Consider the following 13659-nt stretch of genomic DNA (forward strand, 5'->3'; position numbering starts at 1 on the left):
TTGGAGTGCAGTGCACATCACCATATTAGATAAGTTATTTACACAGTATTTATTTTTTAAATCAATTATCAAACACAAGTATTTATGAAATACAGTTCTCTTTGTTAAAATGTGAACATTTTGAAGTCCCATTTTTGCTAAAGGAAAATATGAAAATTGTCCCGTTTTGTACTATGAGGACGGTTACAATAAGAATTGCATGCTTGTAATGTTTTTAAGTCAGAAAATTCCACATCGTGTGGCTGATGTACAGTACATTGAAAGAAGTTTGCATTTTACATCAAAACAAGTAATGAATGTGTACTCAACACATATCGGACAATCAAGATACAAAAAATAAGTAACTATATTAAATTCAGCGTAGAACAATTATTTGAAAACCGTGCATTTCAACCGTGCATATTGTTGAAGAAATAAAATAAGGCCCGTAAAGATCTGTCACCCCTCGGGTAGTGGGGTGCTCTCTCTGTCTCCCTTTATTCCGCTATTTATGTTTCTTAATTGACACTATGTGTTTGAGTTGCTGTTTTAAGTCCACTTTATGCACAGTAAGGCTAATCGGGACTGGACCTACAGTTTAAAGTGGGATCCGAACCACTTGTGCCTCCACCGGGTATCGAACCCGGGACCCCTCGATTACAAGGCAATGACGACTATGTGTTATATTTCATTCTAATTGTAAATTATTTATCAATCTGTGAAAAAATAAAATAAGTCCTCGGTGGAAGTCGCCCACGACGCCCCCTCAAAGGTCTCGGAGGGGGCGATCGCCCCTCTTCCCCCTTTTAATCCGCCCTTGGCCCTCTCTGAAAAGAAATTCTGCGTACCGTACGCTAGTGCTAACAACAGAAAAGTGGAAAAGAAAAATATTAGCAACGGTTAAACAAGAAATAAAGACATGAATTATTTTTTAAGCAATATATTTGGAACGATTACAATTACAAAATTATTGCTCGAAGATTGGATACCGTCATACATTTAATGGTAACATTTCTATACAAGTGTTCTGTTAAAGCAGACATTAAAGCTAATACTTTGGTACGTGTTGGATGCAATAACTGCTCAAACATATTTAATTGAAAAACTGAGAAAATGCAACGTAAATGATTACAATAAATAACAGTTGAAGTTCTTATTGAAGTCTTCGAACTTTATGGTATATTTTCTGCAAATAAATAGCAAATTACTCTAAGCACGTGGAGTAAATATTGTCTGAAGAATCAAAGGAGTTATGCTCCATCATTATTCATGTCAGCATAAGCTCTGTAGGCTATTTGCTGAGAGTCTGAATCGTCATCGATGCTTCGCTTGTAGTGAGTGGCGCTCCAGCCCGAATCGTGAGTGTTGCTGTGGGAATAAGTAGGATGACTGACGACTTCGTAGGTCGAGGTTGGTTCCTTGTTGGCAAATCCCTTGAGACCAATTACTGATATAAGGGCCAGCGCCAATTTGCCCAGTATCAGAGCCTTCCCGGCTTTCATTGCTAGAAACGCTAAGGCTATTGGGATGATCGTTGCAAGTTTCACCACCAGGGCGAAAATTATAGGCATAAACCTGTTCCTCATTTTGCGACCTGCAAAGAGATGAAATATTCTTATCAATCAGAATAATAATGCAATGTAATATTGTTTTTATTATTTTGCGTACCGGTAAACCTGTGTTAATGGAAATCGAACTCGGGTCTCCGCACTACCACCGTCTCTCTATAACACACTTCCCCCATATTGTGTGAAGGGCGTCGGGAAGGAGGGTCGAACCTGTCCATCGACCCCCCCTCTCACACGCACACACTGGAAACTGGTATCGTTTAGTTCAAGTTACAAAAAAATAGAAAGGTTGACATTTTTTAATGGTTAATAACAGAAAACAGAAATAACAAAAAATAACAGTTCTCTTATAACAGAAAAACCAAAGTTAAAACTGTTAGAGAAAAAATATTGAGTGTAAAATGCAGGAGACATATGATTTGCTTCATTTCCAGTTTTCAAAATTTCCAAAAATTAGTTTCATGTGAGAGGTCAAACACATAAACTTTATGACTAAAATTTTCCCCTAACTTTTAAAGCTTTTTCTTGAATAAGACACATAAAGGTTAAAAACAAAATAGAATAACTATGCATTTCAGTACACTAACTGCACGAAACGTAAAAGGACATTAAAAACAGTTGTGTTGAATATATATTCACCTGGTGGATCGATTAGAAACGTCTACCTAATGATATAATAATAATTGTAATGATAGTTTGTGATACAATTGTTTGATTTTAATAAATTATAACAGCTATTACTGTATAAAATAAATAATCATGACAATAATAATTATTGTTATTATTTCTAATATTCAGGTTTTATCAATAAAAAGTATTAATAGCATTGTATTACAGCGAACAATGTTGGAGCAACCTTTTTCAGACAGTAAAAGAATATAGAAAAGTTTAGCACAAATACATTAATAAGTTGACACCGGGAATCAAATCCGGGCTTGTTTGTTACAAGGCAGTGACGTTAGCCGACGGACACAAAGAGCGAGTATTCTAGATCAAAATATTGCCCATGTTTCTTGCAGTTTCGCCTGGGGAAATGAATTCTCAAGCTTATCCCTTTCTGTAACAATTATTAATACAAAAAACTTCAAACTACTTGTATACGCTGGTCTAGTAAACGTCACTTCCGGCGCTGTTGCCATAGCAACAGTATACCTGGCAATATACAACGCGTTGTCCGTACTTTCCCCATGCAGTTAGTATTGAAAACGGACCGCAAGGGATACCTTTTGTTCTTACTGACAAGGTTTTTCAACGAAGATGGTAATATGTATCTTACACCATTGTAAAGATTAGATCCAGAAGAATACGTACATAAAATACAGGTTGCTTACAGGTGACAAGTGAAAGAAAAAATGGAAGAACAAAAGCAGGCACTTTCCATGAAAGTGACCGGCAACTTATGATTTCTTCGGTTTCCGCTACACAGGCTTGTTGACGGGTAAATGAACGTAAATCGCATGTTTTTTGTCTGTGGTCAGATAAGTCTTATTGCTATGCGCATGATTACAATCATTGTGCACATTAGGCATATTTCGTGCCTTTGCAATAATGGGTATTCAAAAACTACAATGCATTTTCTCGATCGGAAGAATGCATATGTGTAGTACATAGTCATAGACGTCGAAAGAAATTCTTGTAGGGGTAGGCAGGCCATTGACATATTTTAATTGGGAGTGTCTAAAGTGATTTCAGTCAATAGCCGGAACAACAACCACAGCAGGGACGAGTACTGCTACTACTAATTTCAACAACAATAGTAAATGCATATGAAGATAAAATGGTACATTATTATTATTATTGATTGGTTGATTTGGTGTTTTAAGTCCAGTTTATGCACAGTAAGGCTAATCGGGACTGGACCGACAGTTTAAATTGTAATCCGAACCACTATGTGCCTCCACCGTATTATAATTATTATTATTGCATCCAAAGTAAATGTGTAAACTCAAGGTGTATCACGTCTGTTATTTCAGGAAATTAGGTTCGCATTTACATCTTAAATGAATGGCACTTTCCAAAATATATTATGTTCTTGAATTTCCAGAAATTCTGAATAATCGTAACTCGTAAATAAGCGATTTCTAACCGAAAATATTTTCCTCTCATTTATAGATTATGAGGAATTGAGATAATACGAAAGAAATCTCTCCCCTAGAAGCTTATCTTCCCGCTTCTTGGAAATTCACCCCTTTTTCGAGTTATGCATATCGCTGTGTGCATTAAGGACTATTGAACGAAAGATTGAACATGTGATAAATGCAGTGGCGTAAATAACACCCCCGCGGTGCGCGGGTGAGGCGCACGAGCTTCGGGGCGCAGAAAGAATGATAAACTAAGAAAGACCGATAGTTCACTTTCGGCGTTAAAATATATTTTCAACCGAACATATTATATTTTATGCCCCTAACTGCAAACTGAAAATGTTAATCACAAGTAGAAAGTGGATTACCAGATTAGAAAACAAAACTTCATTAGCTGAATGGTTTACGTAGCCGAAGGGTAGACGACAGGCAAGAGAACACACTGGCAACGCAAATTTTCACCCTACTTACAATTTTTACCAAACGGAAAAGAGAAGTTTAAAAAAATCTTCCTCGGCGAAATTATTTTCCAAGCTAAAAATTCATCAAAAATTACTTGAGAAGCACAATGTCAGGAGTGAGAGCGACCGAGCTCAAAAACTAGCAAACAAGAATTTGCTTCCATGAAAAAATGCAGAGGACTGCTAATGATCATTTGACAATATCGTAATTTTTGTAATAACAGTCTGTTTTCATATATAATTATCATACATAATTTTTTTACAGTTTCTCTGTTGTCTTAACCTTTCGTATCAGTTTTTACATTGATTCAAATTACATGTATGCATTTTCATATTTTTATATACCTAATATAAATGTGGGCGTGAATTAATATTTTAGAAAAGAAATATATTTGTATATTTTTAGACGAGTTGCGCGGGGGGAGGGGGGGCGCAGAGCATGTTAGTTACGCTACTGGATACATTCCTGGCGCCTGGAGCCTACTGACCGACCTGAAGGTGTTTTCAGCTTGGCAGCCCATTATTAATTACAACAAATTGTTCTCATTCTAATATTTTTGCATAAAAGAACATGAAAAGTGATAAGTTGCAATAATAACAAGATAATGATGGACAGAGGAAACTGCACATATTGTGTTAAACCCTTTTGTCCTCGTAATAGGCTCGTAACAAAGGAATAGAGGCTACATTGGTTATGTAAAATATTTAATATCTGGTTCACGTAAATATAAAGAAAGCAGTGGCAGCGATTGAGTTCCAAAACCGGGGGGGACAAGGTGTCAAAACTGGGAGGCAAAGACAGTATATTTCCCTTTGTAGATAAGATTTAACATAGTGCGGGGGCAAAACTGGGCGAAAAAGTGGAAGGAATTGCCCCCTCGCCCCCCTAATTGCCGCCACTGAAAGAAAGATAATAAACATCTCTTCGCACAATCACAAACCTATTGCAAAATTTTCGAAGAAGTGCTAGTCACAACATGTGCGACATCTAAGTATCGCTTTCCTTAACATCATATTCTTTCCTTCATGCTTGCTTTCACCCTTACTTCGACGACGCCTTCTTATCTTATGCATCTGAAGCTACGAAAGTGGTTCTCCTTACATGCTAACGCTCCCTCCTTCATTGTTTTCGGCTCATCTTTCCAAAACCTCAGCAACGCTCTATAGCCAACGCCATGTAACCGACCTTAGCAACGACCGTAGCAACCGGTTGTTTATTGCCAATATGGCCGCACCCATGCGCGGGCCCAGCAGACGACTTGACCAGCGTATTATTTCTTATAAATAATCAAGGGGCCCTTGGTATATTTCTTGCTGGAAGGAGATCTAAGGTCTCAATTATACAAACTGCCTCTGAAACAAACCCTTGGGCATGGGGTGTTCCTTGTGAGTGTCTCTTCAACAATTTCATCGTATCATCATTCATCCTCATCTGAGCGATTACCAAAATGTGGCAGAAAAGCGAAGTAAAATAAACCAAATCAATCAATATTTGTTTGTTTTAATTGTTGTTTTAAGTCCACTTTATGCACAGATAGGCTAATCGGAACTGGACCTACAGTTTAAAGTGGGATCCGAACCACTGTACAATGTGCCTCCATCGGGTATCGAACCCTGGACCCCTTGATTACAAAGCGACGACGTTACCACTGCGGCATCGGCGAGGTCAGTGTTATGATGTGTATTATATGCTTAAAGCATAATCTGTACCCCTCCCAGAAAAAGATCCTGAATCCGTCTATGTGTGTTTGTATACACACAATGCCCTGGTTAAGGCAGTAACGCTTGCTACATCCTTCATCAAATATACTAAAACAAACTAACACGAACAGTCGCATCCACTGTTGGTTGAGTGAGACGTTCTGTGTACACAATCTTACTTTCAGCTCCGGAAGGGGTTCAAGTGTGTTTGCTGTTTGCGTACTTAAGTTAACAGATTGCCCGTATTAATGTCTCTTTGAGGAACCCGAAGCCTCGGATAAATAGAAAGTTTCGGCCGCGAACAAAGCTCCTTCACTTCATGTTTTCTTCTCTTTTCGGTTCATTAAGAGGATGTTCAAGATGTAGATCTGTGTCAAATTTCGGGGCATCCACAAATGTAGGTTATATCATCCTAAACCTTACGAATGTAGGACACGGAAACAAGGGAAACTGTTCGTTATCGAGATATTTATAGCTACATTTACGCTAGAAATGCGATTGGAAAATGGCTAAGGGAGAATTCACACCAAAGCGACAGTCGACACGTGTCTCTTGAAGATTTCAGCGATCGAACGTAGGCTTGTGAATTCTCCATAAAGCAAAGCGTTCACCGCTCATGCGTGAACAATAGACCGAGGCGACACGATAGTATTGAGAAAGCAGTCCAGTCCGAGCAACACGCGACACGTGCAGCTTGTCGTGTCGCTTCGGTTGGAAAGGTTGCATTGGTTACTAAGGAATCGCTTTCAAGCTGCACGTGTAGTTTGTCTCTTCAGTCTGCAATCTCCCTTAGGGAGCTTTCAGACCTGCTCGGGGTAGGTGATCTTCGTGAATGTCCCTTTCACCATTTCTTCATCTCATCAGTCAGCCTCATCGTATCGATTAGCCAAAAGTGGCAAAAAAGCAACGCCAAATAACAAAAATCAAACCAAATGAACCAAAAGCAACTAGCAGAAAGTGTATACTTGGGTTGTGCGGTTGCATACATTCAGGGTACAATTTAATTTCTTCGAGGGCTCGTATCGTCGAAACATGACGTCAAAGAGAAAAACATTATCAAAAAAATATGTTTATTTTGATGACAATTTTATACACTGTGAAAGTTATTGCGGTTACACGCTGTATATGTTGTTTACACTGTATACTTTGAGACGATACCGAAGTAAATCGAGACGAGAGAGAGAACGAGACAAGTGTATGCAACTCGAAGCGAGGTTGGCACCGAGACAGGGAACTCGAGACGAGACGGAGACTCTTCCAAGTCTCGTCTCGATAGATACTCTCTGTACTCAGCACGCCACCGGTAGTATCGTGTAGACTTCTAAATAACTTGGGTAACACGGATCCTTCCAACTCCATCTCCTTTCATATCTCGTTTTGGAATCGCTCCAACGTTAGCTCCCGCATAGTCTCTGCTCTCTTCTTTGGCGTAAGCGGTGCCGGGTTCGATTCTCGGTAGGAGTTCCAAAATTACAATATTGACCCTTTAATCTGAGTGCAATTGTTACTAGAAAGCAATAGGAACGGACGGAAAACAAGAAAACAGCGCCAATGGAATTTGATACGCTGACCACTCAAAGTCCAAAGAAAAGCCACTTGGCAGTCCTTGGCCTTCAAACGGATATTGCACCTCTGAGAATCTTGCTTAGAGTACGGCGGATTGTTTTGCACATCGCGTTACGACGCCAGGGGTCCCGGGTTCGAATCCCAGCCTGGGCATGGATGTTTGTGAGTGTCCATTCATAATAAAGACTGTACATTTGAATGGTTACATTATCCATGTGTTGGAATTACGGATTCTCCGAAGGGTAAATGGTATTGTCCCCAGTGCACATCGTCTATGAAGAGGAGGGGAAGGAAATAGATCCTTCCCTCCCCTTAAGTTCTGTTCATTGGCCTGCTACATAGCATTCCTGTCACATAATTTTTAGTGAGATAAATTTCGTTGATATATTTTTAAAACATTAAAATACTGACCAAGGCAGACGAATATTCACACTAGATTCTAGTGTGTATTCTAGTGTCTTCTGAAGAAGACCCTGTTAGAGGGTGGAAACGTTACCTTTTAGTGTATATATTATTATACAATAAATTCTGCCTTGGTCAGTATTTTAATGTTTTATTAACATGGAAGCAAGGCTTAACAGTGTTACCATTGACATATTTTGTGGTATTTTGATGTTGTCTTATCGATCCGGTACCAGTGGTCTTGCAGGACTAGTATGTAAAGATCTATAGGTGTAATAATTTAAGGGAAAAATAAATAATAATAATAATAATATAAAAAAGGATGTTCCTGAATATACGTATGCGCGTGCGTGAGTGAGTGTGGTGACAGTTAGGATTGAGTTTTTTGTGTGTTGTTTTTTGTGCCTCCTCTTAATGCATGCTGTAGTCATGTACAGAGTGTTTCAAAAGTCGCGCAACCCAAACTTTGAAAATTTATATCATGAAAACCGTAAGAGATATATACACTGGGTTTTTTGCATTATAAAGCCTCATCCATTGAGATGAGGCACAACCAAATGTGATGTTTTGTATAAGAAAGCCGTGTAATACATTTTTCTCATCAATGTCATCACTCATTCCCATCTTCGCAAATTAGCCAAAAGTGGCACAAAAAGCGAAGTAAAATAAAGCAAAGCAATCAGTCAATCAATCTATATAGAGTGTTGATAGTCGGCAAGAAAATATCTTAGGAAGGAACAAGTATATTTACCTAGTTCTTAATCTTTAACGAAAATAAAACTGGAAAGGGCTTTTGAGGAATTTAACACACATTCCTGAATAATACCATTTACTCTTCAACCAGACTACTTCTTCTTTTAAGCTTGCGAACAACTGGTTTAAAGATGAGACAGCTTCTGCACACTTTAGAACAAGCTAGTTGAAGCTGTAGAACTACAACGGAATTTATGAACTTGAATGTGTTTACTGTTATAAGTTGCTTTTCGACGGTGCATTCGAACTAGTTGACATTTATAGGCAACAATACAGAGATGGAGTTGGAATTTGTCCTTCAACAATTTGTTTGAACAGAATTGTATGTCGCTATTTGATATTCCGGTCTTTAAAGTTAATTATTCGTAAAAAAAAGTCAATGAATATAGCAGTGAATGTGTAATTATTTTAATAATTTAATGTTATCTGTAGCAATTTTATGGAGAATTCTAAATCTCTCTCTCCTCTCTGTATGTGTGTGTCCATTAGATGAATGAATATTGGAGTCTTGTAGAGTTTGAGTTCTTCTTGTTAAAGTCCACCTTATGCACAGAAAGGCCAATCAAGATTGAACCTACAGTTTAAAGTGTGACCCGAAGCACTATGTGCCTCCACCGGCTATCGAACCCGAGATTACAAGGCGACCACATTACAACTACGCTATGCCGTCGGGAAGGCTTAAATTCTTGTAGAGAATATACAAAAATGTTCTCAATATTAGCCGGCATGTTCATTGAAATTTCATGTTCCAAAAGCTCTATGGAGCAAGGGTCAAAGCAGTGGCGTGCCAAAGGGGGGGGGGGGTGGGGGTCCAGTATTTCTAAAGAAAAGAAAGTCAAAGGCAGGAAAAGATGGCAAACTGAGGACTGAGTACTTAAAAAATGTTCAGATAACCCCTCCATTTCGAAAATCCTGGGCACGCCACTGGGTCAAAGTTTGTTTTTGAGTTCATTTAATGCTATGATAGGCTAATCGGGACTGGGCCTACAGTTTAAAGTGGGATCTGTGCAATGTGCATCGGACCCAGGACTCCTTGATTGCAAGGCAACAGCGTTACCACAAACACTATGCCATTATTTTAGTGAGATTCGTGGACCACGAGTTTTTTATATTATTGGTTTACCTTATTTTACCTGACTTTTCTGCCACTTTGGATAATCGCGAAGATGATGATGAATGACGATAAGATGAGATGGATGAAGGGACAATCACAAACATATTGGAACGACACAACACGAGCCCAGACGCCAGAGCCTCGCTAGTCTGCAAAATGCAGTCCAGGGTGTACTACGTGGAAGGGAGGTTAATATTTGGGTGTCTTCGGAAAAGGCCGGACCAGGGGCTGTCGGAAAAAGGGGCAAAAGGTGGCAAAGGTACACCTACGCAAGAATCCAGAAAACTGTATTATGCATATGTATGATATTGATGTATTATACACTCTCTTTCCAATTCAAATATAACGACGTGTAAGCTATACACTATTGAGCTTTGGATTATATTAGATATTATTGATTATTGACTTACCTTCTTCAAAGCTCCTCTTCAAATTGTCGATGCTTTTCTCAGGCATCTTCACTTTCAAGGTGTAGAGGTGGAGGAACCTTCCGATCCTGTCCATCAGAAGACTGTAGAGATGATCGGATTTCTTCTTCTCGTCCTGTGGAAGGCTGTTCTCCAGTTCTGCCTCGGTCAGGGTTCGTCCCTCTTCTCCATATACTGGATACTCCATGTCCTCGCTGGATTTCTCCAGGCTGAGACCGTCGTTCAGGAATATCTTGTTCTTCCTCATAATGCGATCCATAAAAGTCACCGCCTTCATCGTCAAGCAAGACTCTATGTTCTTCTCTCCACATTCTTCAAGCACGCGGTAGATCACCCTCACTTCTGCACCCCCGATGTGCCGACCAGTTATTGTGTCTGCGGAATCGCCCCTGGTGAAACACACCAGGCACATCAAGATCAACAAAGGACAGAATATTGCACGCATCTTGCAACGAAAAGGATTCCTGCCTGACAATTGGCTTTGATTGTTCGCTCTAGGCAACTCTTCCCTGAGGCATCCACTTCACCAACTACCAAGGTGTTGCCAGAACATGAATCTTTTTAATACACGGCCAGACCTCATTATCACCCTTGTGTCTTTGTCACGGATATTATGGAGCGCTACGTGTAGCATACGAAAGTTCAGAATCAAGTAGAAAGAATAGGGCAGGGCAGAAAAACAACGGACGTGATAATTCCTTTTACTCCCAGAACAGTTGAACGTCTCCCAACTTTCCATACGGACTCGGCCGATAGATGTCAGCACACCCATATCATTCACGGGGATCATACACAATACAGCATTAACCTTGAAAAAAAGACATTTTCTTGTTGGCAGATCTTGGTATGCGGTTGTTGACGACACGCCGTTAATGCTAGCACACATGTATCACCGTCATTTTGGAAGGTTGCCATGCGTGTGTGGCAAACACCTTTTGGCAAGACCTAATTGGATGATATTGCAGGTACGCAAAAACCAGGCCGCGCCAGGCGACTAGGTGCCCTCCCAGTGACGACATACCGATCTGTCATTAAGAATTGAACCAGTGTTTTCAACTCTTTCACTTGAAAGTTCTGGCGTCAACAAATACTGTATTTGTATTTCTACAAATTTCTCCGAAACCTGAAATGCAAAATATACAGGTCACAACGGACGGTTTTTAAGCGGCAATTATCGAAGACACTGTCCCGCGTCGTTGCCGTGCGGTCTAAAAGAAGTAAAATATATCGCCCGCAACAGAATGCAGCAGACGCGTTTGCGACGTCTCAGTGGGCGATAGCCATTAAGATAACCTGAAGACTTCTGGCACGGAAATTCCACGCGTTTCCCTGTAGTGGGCGTTACACCATTTGATTTCAATAGAAGCAGACAACAGAAGTTCTTTTGCCGTGTTTCTCCGCGTCTCAGTGGGCGATATGCTTAAGGCGTCATGCTTTGGGCTCCGGCTACGGGATGTGCGCAGGTTCGAGTCTCCTAGGGCAAGAGTAACAACTTCTCTCCTCATATTTCGGCCTGTGTATGGGACCAGCGGCCACCCACCATTGTGAGGAAATTGGGGAGCTACGAATGAGTTGCGTAACCCGGTCATGAAAAGTTACAACAACGACTGGGGGTTCGTCGTGCTGACCACGTCACCCCGTAAATGGTTTAATGATTTCCCACCTTGGCAGGTGGGAGTTAGGCCGGCAGTCGTTAGGTAGACCCTGGCTGGCCCTCTCTGGCTGTTGGGCTACGGGTTATTATTATCAAAGAGACTTCTTTTTAAGGGCCTCCCTGATGGCGCAGTGGTCGCGGCGTCGCCTTGTAATCAAGGGTTCCGGGTTCGATACCCGGTGGAGGCACATAGTGGTTCGAATCCCACTTTAAACTGTAGGTCCAGTCCCGAATAGCCTTACTGTGCATAAAGTGGACTTAAAACACCAACTCAATCAATCAAATCTTCTTATTAATATTCGCAAGTCTAACTGAAAAGAAATGTGATATATCTAGCAGATGTATTTGGAATAAATGAACGAAGCTCCACTTCAAATGATAGCGTCAGTTTCGCTTCTGATGATACAGTACAAAACAAACTACAGTTAAATTGGTACATGATGTCATTCTGCTACTGTATTAGTATCACAGAAACACTGTATAAAAAACAAATATTATTTTCTTTCTTTTCTAAGCAATGCAGTGGTGTATTGAAGAAGACTCGGCCATTGAAACATATGCTAGTGATGGTGCATTACTTGGTGAATCTTTGGGTACTCTTCCTAATTCTCCGAACGAAAAGAATAATAGCTATTTCCAACCAATTCTCAAGTCATCTTCAAAAAAGTGTTGAAGTCTTAAAATGATAATTAAAAATATTAGTATTGTTTTATTAATATTATAATTTGATGCCTGCGACCAAGAGGGATTTTTAAAATTTGGCTCCTAGGCTATTCATTGTTTTGCGCCCTGCCGATATTATTATTATTAACAGTTTTGTTATCAATTATAATATTGCACTTTCACTAATCGCATGCTCTGTGCTATTAAACTATAAAATATAGACACATCTGATTAGAAATTATTCATTCAACTTTCATTTAATAAGCGAGTAAAATGACCAGAGATCTTTTATTTTGCTATTGTCATAATATTAATGAATTTTAATAATCGATGGTCTTTGCCACTTCTTCTTCAGCGTGCCCCCTGAACTTGCGGCCCATAGGCTACAGCCTAGTGGCAACCCCCCGCATGAAGTTTCATGTCCACCCGGAGAAAAGGGGCTGGATTCAACACTGCGTACATGAATCTGCGACACAAGCACCAAAGGAGAAGAAAGCAAGAGTAGTTGGCAACACTGTTTGGCATTTGGTCGACAGGTCACTGGAACATGAACAGGCACCTTCACGGCGGAGGGAATAATGGAGTGTGGCCAAGAAGTGCGCCGCATAGAAGAAGAAGACGAGAAGGGGAAATATCGAAGTACTCATTTTCCCTGCATGGACGAGAGACCATGATAATTCATCCGCCTCGGCGACCCGCGGATGACTCGCTTCCGTGTCATCCATTGGACACTGACCTTCATACGAGGAGAAACTCACCCGCACGATTTTTAACACAGAAGAAGTTTTGACGATGCCTCGACGTGACTTTCACTTTGCGGCAAGGTTTGGTCGGAAGCCGCTGAGCCAACATCCTGAATCTTAACCGGATTCTCAAAACGCCGAAGAAAGTGGATGTGTCATCTCTCCAGAAGCTACTGCAGCAACCTTTCGCTGACCCCAAGCGTTGTGCAAATAAGGATAAGGTTGCAACCTTGACCCGCAACACCCAAAACTACTTTCGGCGTCTTCCCAGTTGATCCAGTGAATGTGCGCGGCTAAATATTCATAAGTTGGATCTTACAGGACAGAGGCGGCTGAAGATAAAATTTTCACCCAGGCGAGGTCGAATTTTAGCGCCCCCTAATTTTCAAAGCTGATGGCCCTACTTTCCACCACTCCTAAATGAAAAATGTGACCATGTTATATATTAACAGTTTTATCATGAAAAATAATAGCATTATTTTTAAATACCTTAAGTGTTAGAGGAAAAGGTCTAAATATGGGCCCCCCTTTTCATTTTGTCATTTT

The 13659-nt window shown here is 40.2% G+C and overlaps 1 protein-coding gene across 1 annotated transcript; it reads right to left on the reverse strand.

Annotated features, from left to right (window-relative positions):
• Positions 1 to 931: 931 nt before the first annotated feature.
• LOC146003151 (uncharacterized) lies at positions 932 to 10591 on the reverse strand. Its single transcript, XM_083141334.1, has 2 exons — positions 10036 to 10591; positions 932 to 1573 (listed from the first exon to the last, which is right to left on the reverse strand). Exons 1-2 carry the CDS (start codon positions 10496 to 10498, stop codon positions 1230 to 1232), a joined length of 807 nt encoding a protein of 268 aa, XP_082997460.1. The 5' UTR covers positions 10499 to 10591; the 3' UTR covers positions 932 to 1229.
• Positions 10592 to 13659: the final 3068 nt, after the last annotated feature.

Source organism: Lepisma saccharinum, chromosome 19 (assembly GCF_977018435.1).
Source record: "Lepisma saccharinum chromosome 19, izLepSacc3.1, whole genome shotgun sequence".
Classification (NCBI taxonomy): Eukaryota; Metazoa; Arthropoda; class Insecta; order Zygentoma; family Lepismatidae; genus Lepisma; species Lepisma saccharinum.

Excerpts from the sequence above, each read along its gene's own strand:
- LOC146003151 (XM_083141334.1), bottom strand. The coding sequence starts at position 10,498 with ATGCGTGCAATATTCTGTCCTTTGTTGATCTTGATGTGCCTGGTGTGT. Across the intron at positions 1,574-10,035 it reads GAAGAGGAGCTTTGAAGAAG|GTCGCAAAATGAGGAACAGG; the intron begins GTAAGTCAATAA and ends ATCTCTTTGCAG.